The sequence below is a fragment of the Numida meleagris genome, chromosome 6 (assembly GCF_002078875.1).
Source record: "Numida meleagris isolate 19003 breed g44 Domestic line chromosome 6, NumMel1.0, whole genome shotgun sequence".
NCBI classification, from domain to species: Eukaryota; Metazoa; Chordata; class Aves; order Galliformes; family Numididae; genus Numida; species Numida meleagris.
In genome coordinates this window covers 27,515,294-27,537,958 of record NC_034414.1, presented here as the reverse complement: position 1 = coordinate 27,537,958, position 22,665 = coordinate 27,515,294, and the positions used below count along the sequence as shown (strand labels likewise).

Sequence of the window (22,665 nt, the reverse complement as noted above, 5' to 3'; positions counted from 1 at the left end):
TATCCAATTAAGTCATGAAAGAATGTGTTATTTCACCATCTTGCCTGTAATTTCACAGCTGTAGTTATATAATGACCAGGAAAAAGGGAAAAATATGTCCTGTTAAATTACTCTTGACTGTATTCGTGTTCGTGGTAGACAGAGGAGTTGGCATGGATTACAGTTTACTTTGTCTAGTAGCTTATGCCACTACATTATTATTCTGTTTGAAAGTAATCTTGTAGTATCTTGCAGCTGGAAATGTACAGCATGGTTGTCTAGTTACCAAGATAAAATAGAGACACTTGTCTAAATCCATGTGTTATCTGTTGCGGGCTGCTGTGTTTTTTTTCTAAAATTCCTGTGGTTTTGGTAAAAACTTCCAGGCAAAACATGGATTACCAGACTACTGAAAGTCAGTGATGAGATTGTTTCTCTTGATTGTATACCCAGGACTGGGATATATATTTTCCCTTATTGTGTCCTACTGTTGTCCTGGGGGTTGGTTGATTATACAAAAAATTAGTTATTTTACATTTATGAACACTGAAGTTATATGGATAATCATTAAATTTCCTGTTTCAATCCACAGCTTGTGACTAAGGGATGTGAAACAGTGGAAATGACTCTGCGTAGGAATGGTCTGGGTCAACTTGGCTTCCATGTAAACTATGAAGGCATTGTGGCAGATGTTGAGCCCTACGGGTATGCATGGCAGGCAGGACTGCGACAGGGTAGCAGGCTGGTGGAAATCTGTAAGGTGGCTGTAGCCACTCTGAGCCATGAGCAAATGATTGATCTTCTGAGAACATCGGTAACGGTGAAGGTCGTCATTGTCCCTCCATATGAGGACTGCACACCACGCAGGTACTGTGTAATAGCTGCCTTTAGTCAGAAGTTGTATTTTGATTTGGAGGATGGTGGAGGTGGGTGAAATGCTGGAGAATAAGTGCTAACCTCCAGAAACAACTGCACCTGGTTATAAGATAGCATCCAGAGCTGTAAGGTGAAAGAAAAGCTAAGGAAAATTTCTCACATTCTGGGTCCTGCAAAATATTTATTGTATGCTGCTACTTAATAAAATGTCAAAATAAGTATATGTATCATTTAAGCTATATGTGGAAATCAAACAACATATAGAGAAATGTGCATTTATATGCATTAGAAAGAATTGTACGTTTCCCTCCTTGCTTTCCCATTTGTTGATAGCTTGCAGTGTCTCTGGATGTAGTTCTTGAAAGCTATGAATAGACATTTAGTTTTCTCCTTTAAGGAATAAGTTAGGTGCTAGAGTCTATCAAATCTATGGATCTGAGCAGAGAAATTCCTCCAAATTGCAATTCTTTTTTTTTACTCCATAGAAGATCTTCCTGCCTCTCTCTCACTTCCAATCCTTGTTCATCTTGAGGCTTGTATTAACTTTATTTTTGCTCTTACAGGTTTTAAATGTAGTTTGGTTAGAAATAAACATTAACATATGCTTTTTTCCAAAATTGTATATTGTCTGCGTTTTTCTGGAACTCATACTATCTAAAGTTTTTACTTTAGTATTTTTCACTCGTCCCCTGTACTCTTCAGTTGGCTGTAGCATTCGACCACATTCCTAGCATCTTGTATTAATTTCTTGTAAATGCTATGTGATTAAAATGGGATAAGCTTTGATAGACTAAATTTGCCCAGTGTCTAGCTCAAGATTTCTGTTAGATTTACCAAGAAAATCAAGTACAGTTACAAAGGATCGATATGTTCCTTGCAATCAGAGACTTCGTTTTGCACTGCTGTGTTTTAATCAGGTAATACCTTCATAGGGATAGATCTTAAATCTTTGTGTAGTTAGGAACATTGGAGCTGAATTTAAACGTACATTTATTAGATTAATCTGAAAATATGTCTCCAAGCAAAGACATTATATTTACATAAAAACTAGAAGAATCCATATTTGTTTTCTAATGTGAGCCATTCTAAACCCTGTTTTAACTGGTAGCAAACAGGAAAGAAGTTTTATTTGTCCCCTAGTTGTCAATTGAAAATTGAATATGTCAGGGATTAAAATGTGCAGTGGCATAAGGTTACCCATGAGGTATTTAGAAAGCTTTTGAACAGTATTTAGTAGCCCAAGCAAATGGAATGTTCAGCTGCAATCATAGCAAAAGGATTAGAGCAGAAAAATCTGTGTGGAAAGCGTAGATCCTATTATTCCTGAACTAAATTAAGTGTAGGCGAAAGCAGGCTTAGCATTCGTGTATCCATACGCACAGTGGGAAGAGAAATTACTGCATTTTTAGAAATACCGTTCTCAGCAGCCATGGGTTTTGTTGTCTTGTAGTGAACAAATGTTCATAGTAGGTTATTACCTAATTATAAATTTTTTAAAAGGAATCGTTTATCCTGCTTGCTTTATCCAAACTCATTAAGATTTAGGAACTGTGTATTGAATTGCTGGCTATCCTACATATATTGCTGAAGATTGGGCTTAAATCTTTACACAAAGCATTATCTCTTTGGCAATCAGTTTTTCAAGACTTGTGTCCTTCCACTGGGGTCCTCTGGAGTTCATTTAGTATTTCTAACAATACAGTAGCGTATACAGACCATAACTAAAATGAAGATTGGTACAGAACATTCACAGGAGAAGCAATTCCTATCCTAATAAATTGATTGACATAAAGTTGGAGGAAGAGCAGGGATGCAGTTAGATGAGACGCCTTGCCAGCAGTCACATATGCGTCGATAGCAGATAAAAAAAACAAGCAAAACAAAAAACAAACCCAAAAAACCCACACCCACATCCAAATACCCTGATCCCCACAGACTAACACACTGCACATAGGCGAACCTTATTAAGGTTATATCTCTTAAAAGACAGTCATTAAAACATTGCCACTGAGATCATTTAGTAGATTGTTGGCTGACCTGGAAGTTGATGACACAGCAGCAACAAGAGGGAGTTATGTGTTCTTGCTTCTCCAACTGTAAAAATGTCTACAAAAAAAAAAAGAGGGGTATCATCATTTTAGTTAGATAGTGAATGGACTTTGAAAATGAATTTCCTGATCATTTCCATTTACCTTGCAGTGTTTCACATCATACAGACTGATTTCCTTTCAGGTGAAGCTGAACTTCATGTGTTTCAGAGGCACTCCTTGTGCCTTCCACCTGCTAAGTTAAGGATAGAGTTGGACCAAAGTGTCAAAAAACATAGTATACCCCAAAAATGTGTATGTTGTGGACAACAAGGCCTCAGCACCAGCTGTTTCACTCCAGTTATCCCTACTAGACTGCAGAACTTCCCAATGTCAGCGTGGCCAGATAACAGGTTACCATTTTGTTTTAAACTTTAACTGGGAAGAGATGCTGCTAGTTCTCAACATTAATGGCATAGTCACTTAGTGGAAGAGCTAATAATAGAAAGTTTTGCACTGATTGTTTACAGAGCACGACATTCTTTTCTTCTGCATGGGAAAATGATCTCTGTAGGTCAACAACTAACCACAATAAGTATTTCAGGCAAATACACTTATGTATATTTGTCAAAATTTTATCCTTGTGGACAGAATATATTTGTTTTGCTTATTAGAATAATGTTTTTTATAGCAACATTTTGTTTTGTTGTCCTTTTTCTTTTCTAGAAGTTGTTCAGAAAACTACCGTATGCCAGTGATGGAATACAAAGTGAATGAAGGAATGTCATATGAATTCAAATTTCCCTTCAGAAATAATAACAAATGGCAGCGAAATGCAAACAAAGGACAGGGACCTCATGTGGCTCAGGTACCATCCCAAGTTCAAAGTCCAGTGCCATCTAGAATTGGCTCAGGGAAAGGAGAAGGGAAAATGCCACCCCCAGAACGAGCAGCTAACATCCCCCGAAGTATCTCTAGTGATGGGCGCCCACTGGAGAGCCGGAGGTATGTATCTTCTTCACAAATTGCTTTTTATTGCTGTTCAAAATTTTGTCTGGAAAAAAGCACAATAGATTTATTTGGCATCTAAGGACTGCTTTTTTTCTTGTCTTTAATTAGTCAAAAGGCAATATGAATAGAGTGAAATATTAGCCAAAAGGAAATACGTTTTCTTGGCTTCACTAACCTCAAAAAGACATGCTACTGGATTGATAGGATATGTTTCACTGCAATGAGTGATATTCTACAATTCCAATATTTTTGTTAAATTTCTGAGACACATCAGAGTTTTAGATCTAAATTTTCCTGAACCTCTGTATTTTAAAGAAGTAAATTAAAATTCCTAGCTTCTTTGTGGGCTTGGTGGAATAATCTAAAGCTCCTGAGACAGAGGTAGCATTTAACAGTGTTCAGTAAGGAAATACTGACCTGCACAGAAGGCAGATTTATTGATTGGGACACTTTCAGACTATTTAGGCTGGAGAATAGATTATTTAAAGTTTGCATTTCTGTAGAGCGTGGAATTTTTGTTTGCTTTTTAAGAAAGAAAGCAATTATTATTAAGAAAGGTATCGGGCATATCCTGACACATTTTCAAATGAACTACCATTGTTTTGCTTATCTGTACAAATCCGTTGTGTCTCCGCATTCACAAAGAGCTTTGTTGAGGGAAATAAGCTCGTAGCTCATGTTTTGGAGAATTCCTTAGGAAAAATCAAGTGCAAATAAGGTTTATGAAGTAGAAAATTTAGAGATGTAATGAAAGAAGGTCAAGCATTTTTTCAAACCCAGAAGAATTTAGGATAATAAAACACATCAAAAGATGATACAACCAAGACCAGAAAACTACCAAGGTGGAATCACTTGAAGCTTGTGTAGGCCACATTATTAGCAAGTTATGCTTATTGGTGATGACTTCATTTTCTTCTTTATTTTTCATTAGATGTTGTCATACTTCTGCACTTAAACTAATTAGACTGTATGTCTCATGCTTGCCCACCCCCACCTTTGTAGCTTTCTGTAAGCTCAATTGATGAGTACTTAGAACTTGCATCATCAGAAAATTGGCAACTCTGAAATTACTGGTAACATATATCATATCTATATACTGTGGTGTGTATATATGTATATATATATTGTGTGTGTGTATATATATGTAAGTATTGATTTTTCTTTAGCTGATAAGGGTTTTTGTGAAGAAGGCTGCAAAAGCCAGTGAGACACTGGACTTAGTTCTCTCTCGCATGGTATATTCGGACCGAGATAAAAATTGCATGGCTTCATGCTGTATTAGCCTGTTAAAGTTGGAGACTGATATGTGATGAGTCTGAAGGAATAGGAGTAGGTCTGTTTTGGTTTCTTTTGGTGGGGTGTGGTGTTTGTCTTTTTTTTTTCCTGTCTGTCCAGTGCTGTAGAATCTCACTCTGTAATTTTGGGAGGCGTAGTAATACCTGGGCAAAGTTTCAGGGAGTGGCAGAACATCGGATACAACTGAACTGCTGTTTTTTCTTGAAGCTTCTGACTTTTCATGGTACTAACCAATGAGTTTTGTTCAGAATCTTGAGTTGCTGCTTCCATTCCTTGTGTGGAGGAGAGTGAGGCCCTGACTGTGCTGAGAGGTGTGCTATTATTAACTGTGCTTTTCTTGCACATAAAAATCCATGTGGACAACACAACACTCGTAAAGCATCCAGGATTTATCCACTCACTGGATGCTTCTACAGGAGAGTTCTGGCCTGACAAATGTTTTGCAAAGGGAAGATTACATTTCCATATATTCAGTATTTGTTTCCAAAAAGTGAAACTTAAACTTTCCATTTCCTTCATTTTCAAAGCATGTAGCTGTTGGTTTTTTTTGTTTTTGTTTTCACTCCAGACATTATTTAAGTTTTTTTCTTTAAAAGGATAATATTGGATTTTTTCATCCTGAAGCATATATTACCAAAGTAGCTTTTTTGTTTGCTGGAAAATGTATTTTATCTGTCTGCTCTAAACATGTTAATCTTGGCTGGATCAAGTTTAAATATAACAGCAGCTGCATGAGGTTAATGTGTTGCCAGTTAAAGTGAAGAAATATACTGTTATGCCATTTTAAAGGAATATGGAATAGGGAGGAAAAAACAAACAGTAAGATTACTTCAATAAGATTATTTGTCGTTTTCTGCTCAACAGAAGCATTGTATTTTAGAAATCTCAGATATTTCCTTTGTTATTGTGTAAAATTTCTAAAATGAACCAAAATGAGATTTTTCATAGCCCTCTTACTAACATAGCCCTTTTTGTGTTCCCATCTCTAGTCCTGCTGAGAGTAGGGCTGGCTCATTTTCCTTTCTCACCAGTCCACTGGTGCCTTACTGGTGAGAGTCAAAGCTGAAGTTGTCACCAGTCTAACAGGAAGTAATCTTATTTTCATATAAAACACCTTAACATTCTATTGGTTTTAACTTACTTTTGTCAGCCATCTGCTGAGAATCGAGTCAGAGGAGTGTTATAGGTCCTCATTATGGCTCATTAGCAAAGCTGTGTAGATTGCCTCTAATTCTTTACTACCATTAGGGCTTCACTTTCCAAAGGAAGGTGCTGCCTAACTGTCAGTGGGGCTGGAAATTTACCTGTGAGGATCAGCATCATCAAGCAATTTCAGAAATGAAGTATAGCTGTGGTCTAGATATCACTAGCTATAATTTCTGTTTTGTCAGTGCCAAAACCCCATGCAAGACTTGCTGATGTTTGGCTGATTTTAATGGTCAGTTTTTTGAAACTGAAGGTGACCTATATCATGCCTTGCTCCTGCCGTTGACAGCACGTTCTTTGTTTGTTGACTGCAGTGCAGTGACGGTGATGACCGATCTCTTCCATGCTAAGAAACAGAGATTGGTATGGCTTGTGATCTGTGGTTAAGGGGCATGGAAGCCTAGAAGCACATAAGTGAGTAGATCCTTGTAGCTCCTTGAGCTTTGAATATCAGGTGATTTTTGGAGCAAGCACTACTAATCACAGGAGGCGAATGCTGCTGTTACCTGTAGTTCAAGCAAGGTAGAATTTTTAAGAATTAAATAGAAGCACTATAGTATTTCTGATTTATCAGGCCTTACGTGATAAAAGTGTAACTCTTTTTGAATTACCTGCTGGAGACATTTGACTGATGATCACTTTATACAGCTACACTCTCTAAATATAAATACCAAGTGAAACAAATTTAGATTTTTGCCTGTTATTTTTGTGTCAGCTCATTTAACTGTGTTATATAAAAGCTGCATTATCAGTCCTGCAAACAGGAGGATTTCAGTTTTGTATCATATAAACCTCTTGGCATCACTAAGGACCTGCTATCGTAGGTGCAAGGGTGGCTTACTTAATCCCTGATGGAAGGCAGGCGAATGCCTAACCTGCAGAGTACTTTTTGCCTTTATTGAGTTGTCTTCATGCAAGCAACTTATTAGCATAGGCTTAAATTCTCACTATTCCTCATAGTGTCCTGTGTACTTGAATGTAGTCGTGATTGATGCGCATGTTTGTAGTAGCAGGAAAAATAATCAAAAACTTTATATATCTTAATATAAATATGTAATATTACTGCAATATTAAGACAGAAAGATGTGGTAATATAAATGCAATAAATTCACATTAATTAGTCCACATGGGACACTGTGCATTCAGTAGCTCACAATAAATATCAGATTAAGACCTTAAGAAAAGCAGCAACAAACCACACCTATATGAAGGCTGCTCCAAAAGTAATGCCTCCTATTTTATGATGTTGGCCCACAAGGTCAGAGGCGGATGTTGGCAGTATTGCAGTAGAGCTTGAAACTTCCCATCACTATTCTGTTACGTTTTGCGGCCCTGTGACAGATGGCAGCAGTGGGGCAGTCTGACAAAGTGGCATCTGACATGTAAGTGTGTCTGAAGCAAAGGGGTGGAGTTGAATTCCTCCATGTGGAAAAAATGACACCCATTGACATTCACTTGCTGAACGTTTATGGAGACCAACCAGTGGATTGTGAGCACAGTGAGGCAGTGGGTGGTGCATTTCAGCAGTGGCAACAGTGACAGTGGGTCACCTCTGCTGACAGAGATTTTTGCAAGTGCAGCATCCAAGCTCTTGTTCGTTGCTGGTGAAAATGCACAGCTAATGGTGGTGACTGTGTTGAAAACAAGTGTTTTGTAGCTGAGAACTTGCTCTATCAAGTAGTGTCATTGCATTCTTTGTATCTGTTGTAGTTACCATCAAAATAAACAGGAGACATTACTTGCAGAGCAACCTACATATAGATTTAAGTATACTAGAGATAATATTATTGGAGAAGATGTAATTTTGGATTTACTTACTTATTCCCCCCCCTCACTATTTTGAACATGTTTCATACACTTGGCTTCCAGACTTCATTATGAAGAAAAAAAATACGTGAGGAAAGGTGATGAAAAAGTGCTCAATGGTAATCTCTTCTTAATTAACTTAACATAAACTTGGTCTTAACTAAAACCTGACTCGGGAAACGTTTCAAAAATGTGCAAACAACTGAGCAAAGGATCCTGTGGGACTTTTGTGTACCTCACTGTGATAAGTGCTGCACTGGATGAAAGCTTAAGACTCTGACTTAATAATACATGAGTGCAGTCACTATTTCAAACCAAATAAAGAACTGAATTATGGTATGACTACAGTCAAGCAATGACCATGGAATTCCACAATAGAGAAATATTAGAACAATATTCATTAAGAGTGGTTGAATTCTAACTGAGGACTACGGAGTGCAATTTGGCCCTGAAACTTCATCCTTCTTCAAACAGTACTTGTCAGTAGTCAGTGGCAGTAACTGTGTAATAGTTTATAGGCTAATGCCTGCAGAGAGTTTCTAGTTTAAATGATTCCTACATCATCTAAAAACCCTAATTTGCTGCTGATTAGCTTGTATCAGTAGCTTTTTTCCTAATAGAAACAGGCAAGCCTCTGTGCTTATCTCGCTACCTGTTTAATGAACATTGTCTAGCACATGCGTTACCTACATCATAGGGTTTAGTGATTTCAAGTTTTCAAAACATCCTTCAAACTAAAATATAGGATGATGCATTTTCTAGTGAGACTAGGACGTAGAACTGGATATAGCAGTGAAAAAGCAGAAGTTTGTTGTAATGGTTATCTCTTCAGCCAAACTCACATTCCAAAAATTTCTGAGAAGTGCCACATTGTGATCAAGAGTTTGGTCTCTTGTTTGACAGTGGCCATTAGCAGGGACCAGGGAAAAGCATAAAACATTTTCTTGTGATATTGGCATATCTGTAAATAAAGATGACTTTGTACCAGATCCAGCAGACTCCTGATTATCTGTAGTTTAAGAACTTCTGGAGTTGGGTGCATCTGTACTATAGTTTAACAGCTGTGGGTGATATCTGAGTGCCTTTATAGTTTACAAGTCTCCTATCCATACCTTTGTCATGAGGAATGATGAATTATCTTTTTGTTTGCTTAATCTAATGTACTTCACATTTGGGCAGACAGAAGACAGAAATGATTAAGAAAACCCAGCGAAAAAATATCTGAAGGCTGTTCAGTTTTTCTTCATGCAGAAACTATTCTGTACCTTCAGTCACTTTCTTGCCTCCCTTCATCTTTCCTTTTTGTATTACATCTTTTCTGAAATGTGATAATCAAATTGTAGAAAAATATTCATGAAGGTACAAAGTGTGGTGTGAGAAGGTACAATATGATGGCATAATTGTATTTTCTGTTTTGTTATCTATCCCTTTCCAGACTTGCTAATGTTTTTTTTTCCGTTCTAAACCATTTGTTTTCCTTTTTAACCTGAGAGCAGTCAGTCAGTGTTTTGAGAGAAATGTTGCGTGCTTCAGTGCGATTAGGATTGTAAAATCAAGTTCTTGGAAAGTAATAGTGCCAGAATTAAGATTTGCTGGGCGATTTTATTCAGGCTGTTTATGTAACCATACTTTCTGATACTTTCCTTGATTAAATTACAAGAATTTCTTTTAACAGAGAACATCTGCCTCATTCACTTCACACAGTTGAAGTGAAATTGAAGTGAAGCTCATTAAAGAACAGCTATTTAATATTTTTCTTCTTCATTACTCCATCCTTTATTTACTGGATGGTATTCAAATCCCACTGTAAAGATGCAATTATTAATTCCCCACTAAGCATTACAATAGTGCCCATTACTATAGTTTCTGAATGCTTCCTGGGTATTAATTAAACTTAATTTTCAAAACTCTTGTCTGAAAATAGATGTCTTTGGACCTCTTCAGATTAAGAACAAAGGTAGAGAGAGAGAAATTATGTTCTAATCATTTCTTATGTCCTATTTTGAGCATCTCAAATTTGGAAGTGTGCCCAGCATTGTTAATACTTTATGTATTCAAATTGCAGCTTCAAATTAAAGCTTCAGCTGCTTTGGTAAGTTCTCAGCACAGGAGTAAATCAGGCCTCAGAATCAAGTAAGGCCTTTGGGAAACTTGCAATTAGTGAAAATGAATGAAAAATTGTCTTTAACAAATACACCAGTGATCGTACTGGAATGCTGTAGCAAGTGTAAGATAACAATTCAGTTTGTTAAGTCAGCATGGAAGTGCCTCGAATATAATGCCAACCTTTCTCTTCTGTCAGCCTGCACCTCCTACATGGCTGAGCTCTGCAGTTCTTGTAGAAGTTGTTCAAGGACAAAATACAGCTGTATGACTGAGAGGGGACCAGTGTATGATCTTATAATTAAAGAGTGACTTAGGCCACAGGCACAAAGCGTGCTAGGCTAACATTTTCCCTGTGATGTATATATTACATACGAATGCAAGTTGAAGACTTGAGAAAATTACAGCAAATGGCATGGAAATTAAATTGTTAAGAGCAAGATGAATGCTTTCAACGTCTTTGTCAGAGTAAACAAATATATGCCCATCCTACTCATTGTTTCCACAAAAGACGATTTTCTTCCCGTACATAGCAAGACTCAACCAGTCCTTTCAGGATGAACTAGATCTCTTAGATCTAAATCATGCGTGGTATAATCCCAATTCAATTGACTGTAATGTAATTGTATCTTCTTAATGCAGTGGATGCTTGGCCTACTTTTAAATTCAGATATGGAACTCATGCACTTAATCATTTTGGAATTTCTTCTCAAATTTGCCTATTGAAATAGATAATCGCATCTTTTAGTTTGCTTTAATTATAGATAAAAAACAAGCATAGAATGTCTTAACTACAGGGCCATACTGCTAACAATACCCTTTTTGTCTTGGGAAGTGACTTTTGTCAATAGATTTCAAATCAGCTTAAAAAGTCAGTTTGAACTAATTTACCCTCAAGTTCTTTTGTCTTATTTGCTTGTTTCATGTAAAAGGAAAATCTTTCCCTATTTGTGTTTTTTAGCGCTACTTTGAGTTTACCAGTAAAATGTATTTCCACTTTAAATAGGATATCCTTCCTAATTGGCTGTTCGCTGGTGCTGTTCAGGTCACATTTATAACAATTTTGTTTGCCCTCGAGGTCTTTCAACTTTGTAAATAAGTTATAACTGCATGACACTGTTCTGAAATCTTGACGTTCCTTCTGAACATTGCTGTCGCTTCTGGGTAGGGCACAGGAGGTAAAGAAAAGGCACAGCTGAATCTGAAGTGAAAATGTAAGCATTTTCCAACAGAAAAATAAGTTCACAGAAATAACTGAAGAAGTAAAGGGTTTCCTTCCCATTGATATTAAATTGTATGCTTTTATAGACTTGTGAATGCTACTGAAATCACGTATTTTTGTTTCAGAAATGTTGTTTGATAAATGTGAAATAAAATAAATTCTTTTCAGTAGACTAGAAGGAAATGAATGAGTTTGAAGTGGTACTTGCGATGTTCAGGAGTTGAATCACTTATTTCTTGTCTAGGAAGGAGTTACTGATGTGTACTTGGTGAAATTGCAGACAGTCAGGTTCCTGACTGTCCCATTGCTTTTTCTCTTTTTAAGATTTAGTTTGCTGTTGTTTTTTATTTATTTGGACATACCTATACTGGAAGGTACACACAAACACACATTAGTTCATGTTGCGTTTTTTAAATTTATTTTCAGAAAAGTTTTTGAATTTTAAAAGTACTTACAGTACCACAGTGAGAGTGGATGAGAATCTGTCACTTGTTTACAGATACAGATTAAGTGGATAGACTAAGATCTTTTGAATCTCTGGACCCAGTTTGTGTGCTGAGACGGTTGTGTGTTTCTTTAGAGTTAATAAGCAGTTTTTAATGTGTAAGTTGCAGGATTTTTTCCAAGTTAGAATGAGTAAAGATTTGCATTCACAGTAAAATTTCTTGTTCATGGAGGGCATAATTCAGTCGTCTTAGCATGCTGCAGAAGTGCTAAATGACTTCAGTCATCACTGAGCGTAACAGAAAACTTAACAGCAGCACTGAATTCAGTTGGGGTTTGGGAAACAAAATGCACGAAGCAGAAAATGGTCTAGAAAAGACTTCAACTGCAGAACAGGATATACAAGTAAATCATTATAAGCATGCTGTTTCCAGCCCAAATGCATTTTAGCCTATTTGCTGCATTGTTTTTCCAACAGAAGGCTTCATATAAATCAGGTCTGTACTTTCAGTGATCTCTTATCTTTTATATGAGAATGTTAAGTTTTTAGGAGGAATGTAAAGATATTTATAAATAATATTACATTTTTAGACCTTGAACTTGAATGTGGACAAGTTTGACGGCATGCATGTATAAGCTTGATACTCTAGAAGTTTGCATAGACAACTTTAAATTCCAGGCAAGAGTTTATTCTGAGAAGTAGAAATAGATCAGTCTGTTTGGTATTTGGGTGAGGAATGTCCTGGTTCGTTATTCCTTACAATCAATCTACAAAAGCAAATCAAGACTTCAGAAAATGTCATGCTTTCCTAGTGTGTGCTGGGATTTCCTTCCCCACACCCACTTGCCTCTCTTCATTTGCTCCTCTACACCCACCTTTTGTTAGCTGATTTTTCTCAGTTTCCACAGGGAATAGACTAACATTGGGAACATGTCTGTTTTTTCAGCTGACACTCTTTCTACTGTCTCCTTGATGCCACGTTCATTGCTGTTCTGACAGTTCGCATTAGATAGTCAATCATGCTTTGCATTATGCTACTGCTGTTTGAATTGCTGATGTGACCGATTCCTTTGCTCTGAATAGGTTGTCTCCTGGTTCTGATGTCTACGTGACAGTTTCGTCCATTGCATTAGCAAGGTCGCAACAGTGTCGCAATTCTCCAAGCAACTTATCAACCTCAAGTGAGACAGGCTCTGCTGGGAGCACATACAGACAAAAATCTATGCCAGAAGGGTAGGCACTAGACTTTTCTCACATTCTTTTTTAGGCAGTCTTTTGTCTCCATTCCATTTGTTGTAATGTATGTTAAACTAAGGGAGCACTTACACAGGCTCCTGCCAACTGTTCTTTAAATGCATTAAAACATGTTTGTACTCAAATATAATTGTCATGCTTGTTGGAAGTCAGATTTTAAACTCCCTTGCTTCCGCCTTTCCCTCTGTGCCCTAACCTCTCTCTGTCATCCCAATCCACAACAGAGCTCAGGTTGAAAGCTCATAAAGGGACACACATATCTCTCTAAAAATCTAAATTAAAGGTACTGGTCTCATGTTGCAAATTACTTCCTTTCACAGATTTAGATTCTAAAAGAAAGTAAATAATAGGTTTAGGGCTTTGCAGACTATGCTAATAGTTGAAGCAATACAGTGGTGTCTCCAACTAAGACTTCAAATGTGTAGGTACAAAGGTACTAAATAATACAAAGCTAGAATTTTTTCTACATATTCATAGTTGCCTTATTTTAAGGCACTTTCATCCAACATTCCAGAACTCTCCAAACTCTGAAGTGATCCACTGTTAACATAAGGGGCAGTTTGCAGAGGAGGAAATTAAATCTGTATCATTTTCAGAGAACACTGAAAGAAGCAATAAATTAGGCTTCTCTGAATAGGGAAAAAAAATAATTGGTAGTAAAAGAGCTATCTACCGTATTCCAAATTACTTCCTGTTAAGAAGAGAAAGGACAAAACTGCTGATAGTTCACACTGTAAAGCTTTCCTGTGAAATCTTGAATACATTGCATGTCATTGTGTGTAATTCTATTTTGCATCTTTCATAAAGTAGAATTTTTTTATCTATTTAAAAAAAAATCACATCATTACCAAGATTAAATATCATTTCTGGGAACTGCTTAGCACAAGCTACTTTTTTGCTTCTTTAATCACAAATGACAATCAACAACAAGCGCCTGTTTAAGTGCCTATGAAGGAACAATGCCCAGAATCAGCCCAGAAAATGCTTTCTGGGGCATGTATTTCAACAAGCGTTGCTTAATTGGTCCAGAGCACTAAAGATTTGTCCTCCAAGTATTCTCGTTCTAGCTTGGTTTTAGTTCTTCAGAGGAAACCATCTCTGCTCTGTTGCACACCTTCATGAAGGCCTTTATTTGTGATATTATTACTGTTCAGGCCATTATTTAAGTTCATGTTAAGGTCCTACTAACGTTAGGGGATTTGCTCAAAACCAATTAATCTTAAGCAAATTAAGCAAGTGGAAACACGTACAGAGCTCTGCAGCTCAGAAGAGCACTTGAACCTTTTTTCTATGCTGCATACTTCTGTCTCATTCATGCCAGCAGCACTTGTGTTGTCTTTAATTCTGAAGAGCAGCTTGTACTCTCAGTATCTTGTCTGCTCTTTCCAACTACATCATTTGCTCCAAGAAGAATTGTTGCTGCCATATGTCCATACACCATCGTAACCATAACTGCTTGAGTGGGAAGGGATTTTCACGCACTGAGTTTTCATTTTGAATTCGCCTCCTAGCACACCAGCACTATTCCCCAACCCTTTTCCTTCTTTCAGGTTAATTATACACATATGTTCACTGCAGCATCTTTGAGCATTCTGCAAGTTCAGCAAGGAGATGCGTCCTAGAAACCTTGCATACACCATTTTTTTGTCTTTCAAGTTTTAATTTAGTCCAAGTGAACAACAGTTTAATGGAATAATGAAAGAAGTATTTAATATATGAACTTTATTTGTTACTTAAAAAAAAAACATTTCTTAAACTCTAGTGTTGTGACTTGTCAATTCTGTTCTTAAAGGAATGTACTTTGCGTCTCATACTGTCCATGTACACATGAATTATATTTACTCAAGACTTCCCAAATGTTATCTACCAGGCTAAAGAGAAAGCATGAAAAATGTCATTAAGAACAAAACTTTCCCTTGCCTTGGTAAGCAGAGCAGCATTTGTGACACTGCTAAAAAAAAAATCATTACAGTTCCTTGTGCATCTTCTGTTGAAATGCGTATGAGAGACCAGATTCCAGGCAGCCCTGCAGAGGTGTCTGCTATACCAGGTAGAGCTGGTCAGAGATTAAACTGTATATATTGATAAGTAGGGGAGAGATAGTAGCATTCAGTTGTTGAGGTGTCAGAGTAGATACCTGACTGAAGAGGCATCATGGCCTGAAGGTAATCTTTTTGAGGTGACACTCCCGTGTGCTCTGGTTATGCCAGTCCCTGTGATTTCCCAGTGCAGGAAATCTTGTCTACAGAATTCGTGTGTATGTTTCTTTCTCAATGCGTGATGTGACTGATTTTGAACAGTTTGTGAAACTTAGAATGACTGGAAATGTGGGTGTGAATCGAGCCTTTGTCAGACATAAGTAAGAGCAGTAATTGCTGCCTCTTCTAAATTATTGGTCCATATCCTGACTTACATAGGGATATACACCAAAACTTAAGTGCTTTCAAGAATATCCAAATGAGTCTTGATGTATGTATGTTTATTTCATATACTTATCCTGAATTTACCTGAAGGTGTGTACACATCATTAATGATAGCAGAATATAATGAAAACACTGAAATAATGAGTTTCTTCTCAAGACTGTATATTAAAAATGTGTATTTAGGCAGTTTTCCTGTTTGTTATTCCATCTTGATTTCTACTTAGTACTTGGATTCCTTGCTACACACTGGGCTCTATATTTAAGCAGGATAGGATGTAGCACCGCCTGCACTTATTATTCCCACTTTTAAACAGCTCAGTTCATGTGTTTGCATTTTTATTCATTTATTAATGTCTCTTGCTTTTCAAGTAGTAGAGCTGTGGTTTTAATTAAATAAAATTAGCAATGTGATATTTTTCTTTATCTGTAAAAATAGTTGCGCATCCATAGAGTATACAAAATGAAAAAACAACTTTTCATGTACATGAACGTATAGGCTTTAGGTAAGAGAACAATGTATAGAAAGTAAAATAGGGATGCAGTGCAACTTGGTCAAACTAAGATTCCTTGGATTTGAGGCTTTTTCTTTTACATGTCAATGTCTAGTTACTTCATAATGAAAATACACTCTCCACAAAATACAAGTCTTAAAAGCTTGGAAAGTACTTGAGATCAGTGTTTAAAGAATGTCAGCTTTTAAAGTATTGTCTTTAGGCTTTTTATGCATTTATTGAATTGGTATTGAATTCATCATATTTAATTTAGGTATTTGATTAAGTGAACTTCTAGCTAGAGTATGTGGAACTTGGATGGATAAGAAAAAGCTTTACCCACATAATGCAATTTCAGTTTCAAGTGCTTGTATTCAGAGAACAGGTATCCAGATGTTCTCCACCGTATTTTTTTTCAACAAATCAGATACTAGTTATGCCAGAAGAGATTAAAAAAGGGTCATGTTTGGCTAAAATATGGAAGACCCAAGTTCAAATGTTGACATTTTGGAGCTGTGCTGGATATACATACATATTCCAGCAGCTTATCTTTAAAGGTAGGAGTGTGATTGTTGTTCTAAATTATGTAGCCTTTCTCTGATGGGTTTGTTTAAGTTAATGAGTTTGAGAACTTTCAAATGAGATCACCACATTGACTTAGTTCTGATGATTTGCCAGGTGTCATTTTGTATTATAGATCATGCAGGCAATCTGTAGCTGCTAGTGTGAGTAGAAATCTATTTGGGATGTTTTATTTTCTGTTACTATGTTAGGCACTGATAGCTAGAGATATTACTTGGTATACAGAATATATTGGTTGGAATTCTTTTGGTTGTTACACTCTGCATGTACAGTTTGAGTTTTTTTTTCCTCCAGAGTATGTATCATTTAAAAAGAAAATATGAGTAAAGCATTATTCTTGAAGAACTGTTAATGATGGACCTGCTAATTCAGAATCTAACTATGTAATAACAAAATTATAGGTGTAATTCTTAAAGACTTTGCATATAATGCATGTATACTTTGGTTTCTCCTTTGATATAAGATTGTTGTCCTTGAGCTTACTTTTACCTTTCAAAAATCCATCTGACTAATCTAACAGGATTTTCAAATTTCAGCAAACCCACTTTTATTTTGCTCTGCATGCTTTCTTTCACAGCAATAGGTGTATGTCTCCCTGCTTTCTTGCTCCTAGATTTAGTTCTTGCTAGTCATCTCAAGTTTCTTAATGATCCAAAAACTTTACATGAGAACTCATACCTCCCGGGCTTTGGGAGTCCTCAACAAATAGCTTCGTAATGTCTTAAGTAAAATACTTTGCAGTATAATATTGCCCCAGATAAATCTGTGTTGTTTGAATCTGTGTGTGCGTCACTCACGTACTGCCATAATAGTCTTCTGCCAATGAAAATGGCAGAATTGCCCTTATGAACTTCTGATACTAATTTGTACTAGATTCAGGGTAGCAATTTCTAATTTAAAGGGATCCGTCCTTGAAATCCACTCCCAATAAACACACCTCATTCCTCTATGTGACTTTTATCCAAACTTTCACATTTTCCTTGTGGTCAATTTTCTGTAATAATTTAAGTGTCTTGTCACCTGTCTGTGTAAACAAAAGCCTATAATGTTATTTCTGGATGGTTTGGGTCTAGTTTTGAATTGTATGTACTGTGTAACAAAATGTTCTTGATGAAAAAGGCTCAATAATGTAATGTGTACTATTTATCTTATGCATTAAAGGTACTAAATAGGTCCTGAGCACTGCCACAAAAATTAAATGGAAAAGGAATCATGCTGTGTGTTACTGTGGCCTGTCGTTTCACACTGGCTTCTTAAAAGTGCTCTTTTTCCTGTATTTGAGATTTATGTATATTTATAATTGCTATCTGCTTTGTTTTTGGGGTGTTACAACAGGTTTGGAATTAGCCGTAGATCCCCTGCTTCCATTGACAGGCAGAGCACGCAGTCAGATACGGGTGGTAGCGGCAAATCCACACCGAGCTGGCAAAGAAGTGAGGATAGTATCGCTGACCAGATGGGTAGGTAATTAATTCTTCACAATGAGTAAGTGGTGCTAACCACAAGGTGACTTTGGCAATACTTCTCTTTGTGCAGAGGGAGAACCTTCTTAAGCACTGTGTCTTTAGAAGTTTAACCTTGTTCATCGGGCTGAATAATTAGATCTAGAGCATAGATTAGCTTCTGTAGTTTGTGTCCTTGAGAGTTGTGAATATCATCTGAGAGAGAACTCATTTCAGTTCTGTATTTGGCTGTGGAACTAAATCTAGCTTAATGCTTTTACCTTGAAACACTATGTCTTTTTTGAAGCGGTTGGGTAGGTGCACTTATTAATTTGCCTTGCTGTTGAGGACTTGGTTGACCTCACCTCCTCTCCTGAGTGACTTAGTTTAATTTTTGCTTAGTTTGTCTAAAGTGCTTGTGATGCTCCCTTTCAAATGGTGCTATATAAATGCAAATTGATTGTTTGATCATCAGAGCTATAAAAATACCATGTACAAAATGGAAAAAAAAATGCAATTAAAGTTTAAATAGTAAAGTAAATCTATATTTTGGTAATCGCCTTCCACCAGTGTATACATTTTCTTTGCACTTGGCAATAAAACTGTCAGTTGAGGGAACAGATTAACTATATGAAACAGCTGGGTACTGAGGATTTGCATTGTTAAGCCTTCATTTGGAGTTTCTGCACATAGACCTTTTCCCTACAGCTATGGCTTAGCTTGCATGGATACCAACAAGGTTGACACCAGTGGAATTGTTGTACTATCTTCAAAAAGCATTGATCCAACATTATGAGCGTGGTCAAAATTGCTAAATTGTTTTTTTTCTAGCTTTTTTGTTACCATAGATTAAACAATTCCGTACTTTTTTCCATCCTTGTATATACAGATCATTGTGCTGTATCACAGCTCTTTATTTGTTTTACATAAATCAACTTGTGTTGAAAACAGAATAAAGTTCAGTGAATTTAGCAGGAGTTTGGTAAGGGAAATGTGATCTTCAGCTTCTGGAGATGCACTTTGTTCACATACCTTCACAACTTCAGTGAGCTGTTCCTTATTATTGAAACCATCTGTCAGTCCCTCCCTCACAACTCCCCCCATACTTCTTCTCACAAAAAAGCTGTGATTATACCGATCTGCAGTTCTCGTTTTGACAGAACAATTTTTAATCGCATATGTTTTGATACCGTTGTGATGGTAACGACACATGTAAAACCGATTCTTTCCTCAGCATTACTTTTGCAGACCAGCAGTTGTGTGTTGATGCTGGCACCAAGAAGAGCTGCCAGCAAGATCTGTTCTAAAATGTCAAGAGTCACCATATTAGTAAAATAAATAAATAAGGCCAGAAAGAGCAGGAAAAATTTTGTGGTAGATGAGATGGCTCTGACATTTGGCAGAGGCTGAGAAACGTGTGCTGACGTATAATCCCTGTATTTTATCTCTTGTGGATTGTCCTGCATTCATAGAGTGCCAGTTGGAAACTGCATCTCTGACTGCAGGCTTTATTGCCAGTCTTGAGTCTAGGTGAAAGTTAGGTTTAATGCCAAATAAGCACATTTCCACTTCGGATAATCTGTATCAGGGTAAATAGGGCATTAGGTGCGGTGAATTCACACTTGCTCCTTCCTGCCCACTCTTAGCTACAGAAAATCTGTGTTCTTTGTGCACCAATACTGCTTGTTACCACTTGCCAGAGGAAATCAAGTTCTTTTTTTAAAATAATAATTTTAAAAACTAGTTTTGCTGGAGATCAAGATGAACAAACCTTAGCTGTATTGTGGAAAGCTTTAAAGAACTGCCAATTACGGTGGCTGTTGTTAAACACATACTCTATTTAAATGTGGTTTTTCTAGAAATGCAGAGTATTGCATAAGTACAGGACTAGAATATGATCTATATAAAAAGTTGAAAAAAATAAGCTTAATGGCAAGGAGCACTTCTGAGGCTGTTCATATAAGTTGAGTAGTTTGATTTCAGTCCATTTTTTCCCAGGTTTGTAAGTATTCCAGTCTTTTGTACATCTGTGCAGTTTCCACATCCACAACCATCAATTTTCACAGGAATATCGTGATTTCAACAAATCTTGCTATTTCTCCAACTAGAAAATACTTACTTAGCTCACCTTAACTTTGACAGCAGAACGACTACACATTTCCTGGAGAAAAATGTGTAAATTTAAGTAGTCACTGTAGACTTTTGTTACTGTCCTGCCTTGCATAAAATAATGCCATGTAAGGAAATGCAATCTTCAGAATTTTCTTTTAATCTTATCCTCAGGCAACATGCACGATGATGTATGATGTCAGTACACTGTGAATATGAATATTGTTCTGTTTTAATGTTCAGATATATTGCTATTGGACAAGGAGCGCATGGCACTGCTAAGGTTGTTTTAATAAAAGCCAAGCCTTTGCATTTTTCATGAAGTCTTACTGATTTATGCCAGGCAAAAATGGGCCCTCAGTTTCTCACCTGTGCTTTGTCTCACATATAGTTTTTATTTGGAATCAATTTTGTATTTGGTATTCGAAGTCTTTGGCTAATGGTAGCAGTGGGAAAAATTGTGGTGTAAAATCAGAGTACACGTTTTCTTATTTCTTGCACTGCGTACGCTTTTCAGTACATCGTTGTATGCTGTATTGCAGAACCAACATGTCATCTCCCAGCAGTATCAAAAGTACTACCATCCTTCAGAGAGAGCCCCAGTGGAAGACTGATGAGACAGGATCCTGTGGTTCACTTGTCTCCAAATAAGCAGGGTCATGTAAGTTATCCTAAAAAATGAATTATTTAATGCTTTGCTCTTGTTTCAAAAGCTCTTCGTACCAAACGTATTGTTCAAGACTATACTTAGAATGTCAGTTAAAGGCAGATGGATGGAAATGGAAAAAAGAAATCTTCAAGCCCTGTTCTCTGTTAAACTTTGGAGGAAGCGATAGAGCAGATGTTACTTCCTGAACCTTACAGAAGCTACGCAGGGCATACTAAAATATTTATTAGTTAATAAAGTTTGACAGATGAACAGCACTTTCTTGTCTGTTATCTTGTGATAAGGAGAGGATTTATGGGAGTTTACAAAGCTATTCCTAGGCTTCACATGGGAGACATGAAGTTGACAAACACGTGCATTGCAAGACTCAGAAAGCTGTTGCAAAACTCAGAAAGTTGCTTCTTTGAAACAGACTAGAAGTCTTGCTTTTTTAAAATTTTCTCCAGTTTCCTCATCTGCTGTAACTACTAATTCCTTTCCATAACCAATCTTGCACACTGCTGGAAGAGTTCTTTTGAAAGGTCCACTAGAATCTGGCTGAAAAGTCTCTTACTTATATTTAATTTCTAAATGGTAAATTCTACCTTTCAGTTTCAATAGTTAAATGTGCAATTTGTTTTGGAGACTGTCACTTCCTGATTTATATACAGAGACAGGTTAACTACAGTTATCATCATGAATTAGAAAATTCTTGAAAATTATTTAAGTCACTAGAACCAAGGAAAGAAAACATTCTTTAATCTGCTCTTCATTATGCCAGATGACTTGGTTGATCATCTTTATGATCAGCTAAAATATGGAGTTGTGCTGACTGATGACACTGAAAGTATGAGTTGCATTTATTTAGATCTTTCATTAGTTTGTTACTTGCTCCTGCTTACCAGCATTCTTATTTGAATGCAATTTGCAGTGTTTCTTTTAGGCTATTAATTCTGAACAACATGCCGTCATTATTTTAAAACAAACAAAACACCTGTCTTCCAATTCATACGAGTTTTTATATTTAGATTGACTTGTCTTGCATGTGATGCATTTGACCATATAATAATGTGATTGCTACCTCATTAGCTTGTGTGCAAAATATAACACTGGAATTACTAATGCTTGCATTCTTCTCATTTAGTCTTTGCTATTGTAAATCTTTATTATGTAGACTGATGGATAAAGGGAGTAATACAGTTACTAATGAGCAGCAGTAACATTAATTGGAGATAACTAGATCGACCTAATATTCCTCCTGTTTTTCTATCAGTAGTATAATAAGCCATCTGGATACTGAGATTTCCTCCTCTGTTTATCAGTCCTCTCTCTATTTTCCACCTTTTCCAGTGAGAGTAGAAACAGTATCTAATCTTTGATATCTGCCCATTTCTGTTTGGTAAAACTCTGCGAGTAGGCAAAATAGAAAGGGTCATTCTAAATGTCCTTTCTGTCCCTTCTGTTATTTCTGGGCCATCTTGTTACCAAGCAAGTCCACTTCATAATGAAAAACAAGTTTTTCAGTTCTGGTTATTTAGATTATCAGAACTTAGATATGTTCTTTGAATGGAAAATAAAATTAAGAAATTGAAGGGGATATAAATACTTGAAAGGTGAGCTACTAAGCGGAGATGAGTATAGCAAGAAATTCTTTCTGTAATGGGATATTCCACATATGCCCACTATGGAATTGAAAGCATTCACTTTCTTCATAACAGCTGGCTGTAACCAAGGACAGAACACACAA

The 22,665-nt window shown here is 36.6% G+C and overlaps 1 protein-coding gene across 4 annotated transcripts in view; it reads left to right on the top strand.

Annotated features, from left to right (window-relative positions):
* SIPA1L1 (signal induced proliferation associated 1 like 1) overlaps positions 1 to 22,665 on the top strand; it is a 197,080-nt gene that overhangs the window by 153,887 nt on the left and 20,528 nt on the right. For all 4 annotated transcript variants that reach the window (XM_021403922.1, XM_021403919.1, XM_021403921.1 and 1 more), the window contains 5 exons: positions 572 to 846; positions 3,609 to 3,887; positions 13,055 to 13,204; positions 18,057 to 18,181; positions 20,815 to 20,933. In XM_021403922.1, the coding sequence (XP_021259597.1) occupies positions 572 to 846; positions 3,609 to 3,887; positions 13,055 to 13,204; positions 18,057 to 18,181; positions 20,815 to 20,933 (948 nt within the window). The remainder of the gene's footprint in view (positions 1 to 571; positions 847 to 3,608; positions 3,888 to 13,054; positions 13,205 to 18,056; positions 18,182 to 20,814; positions 20,934 to 22,665) is intronic.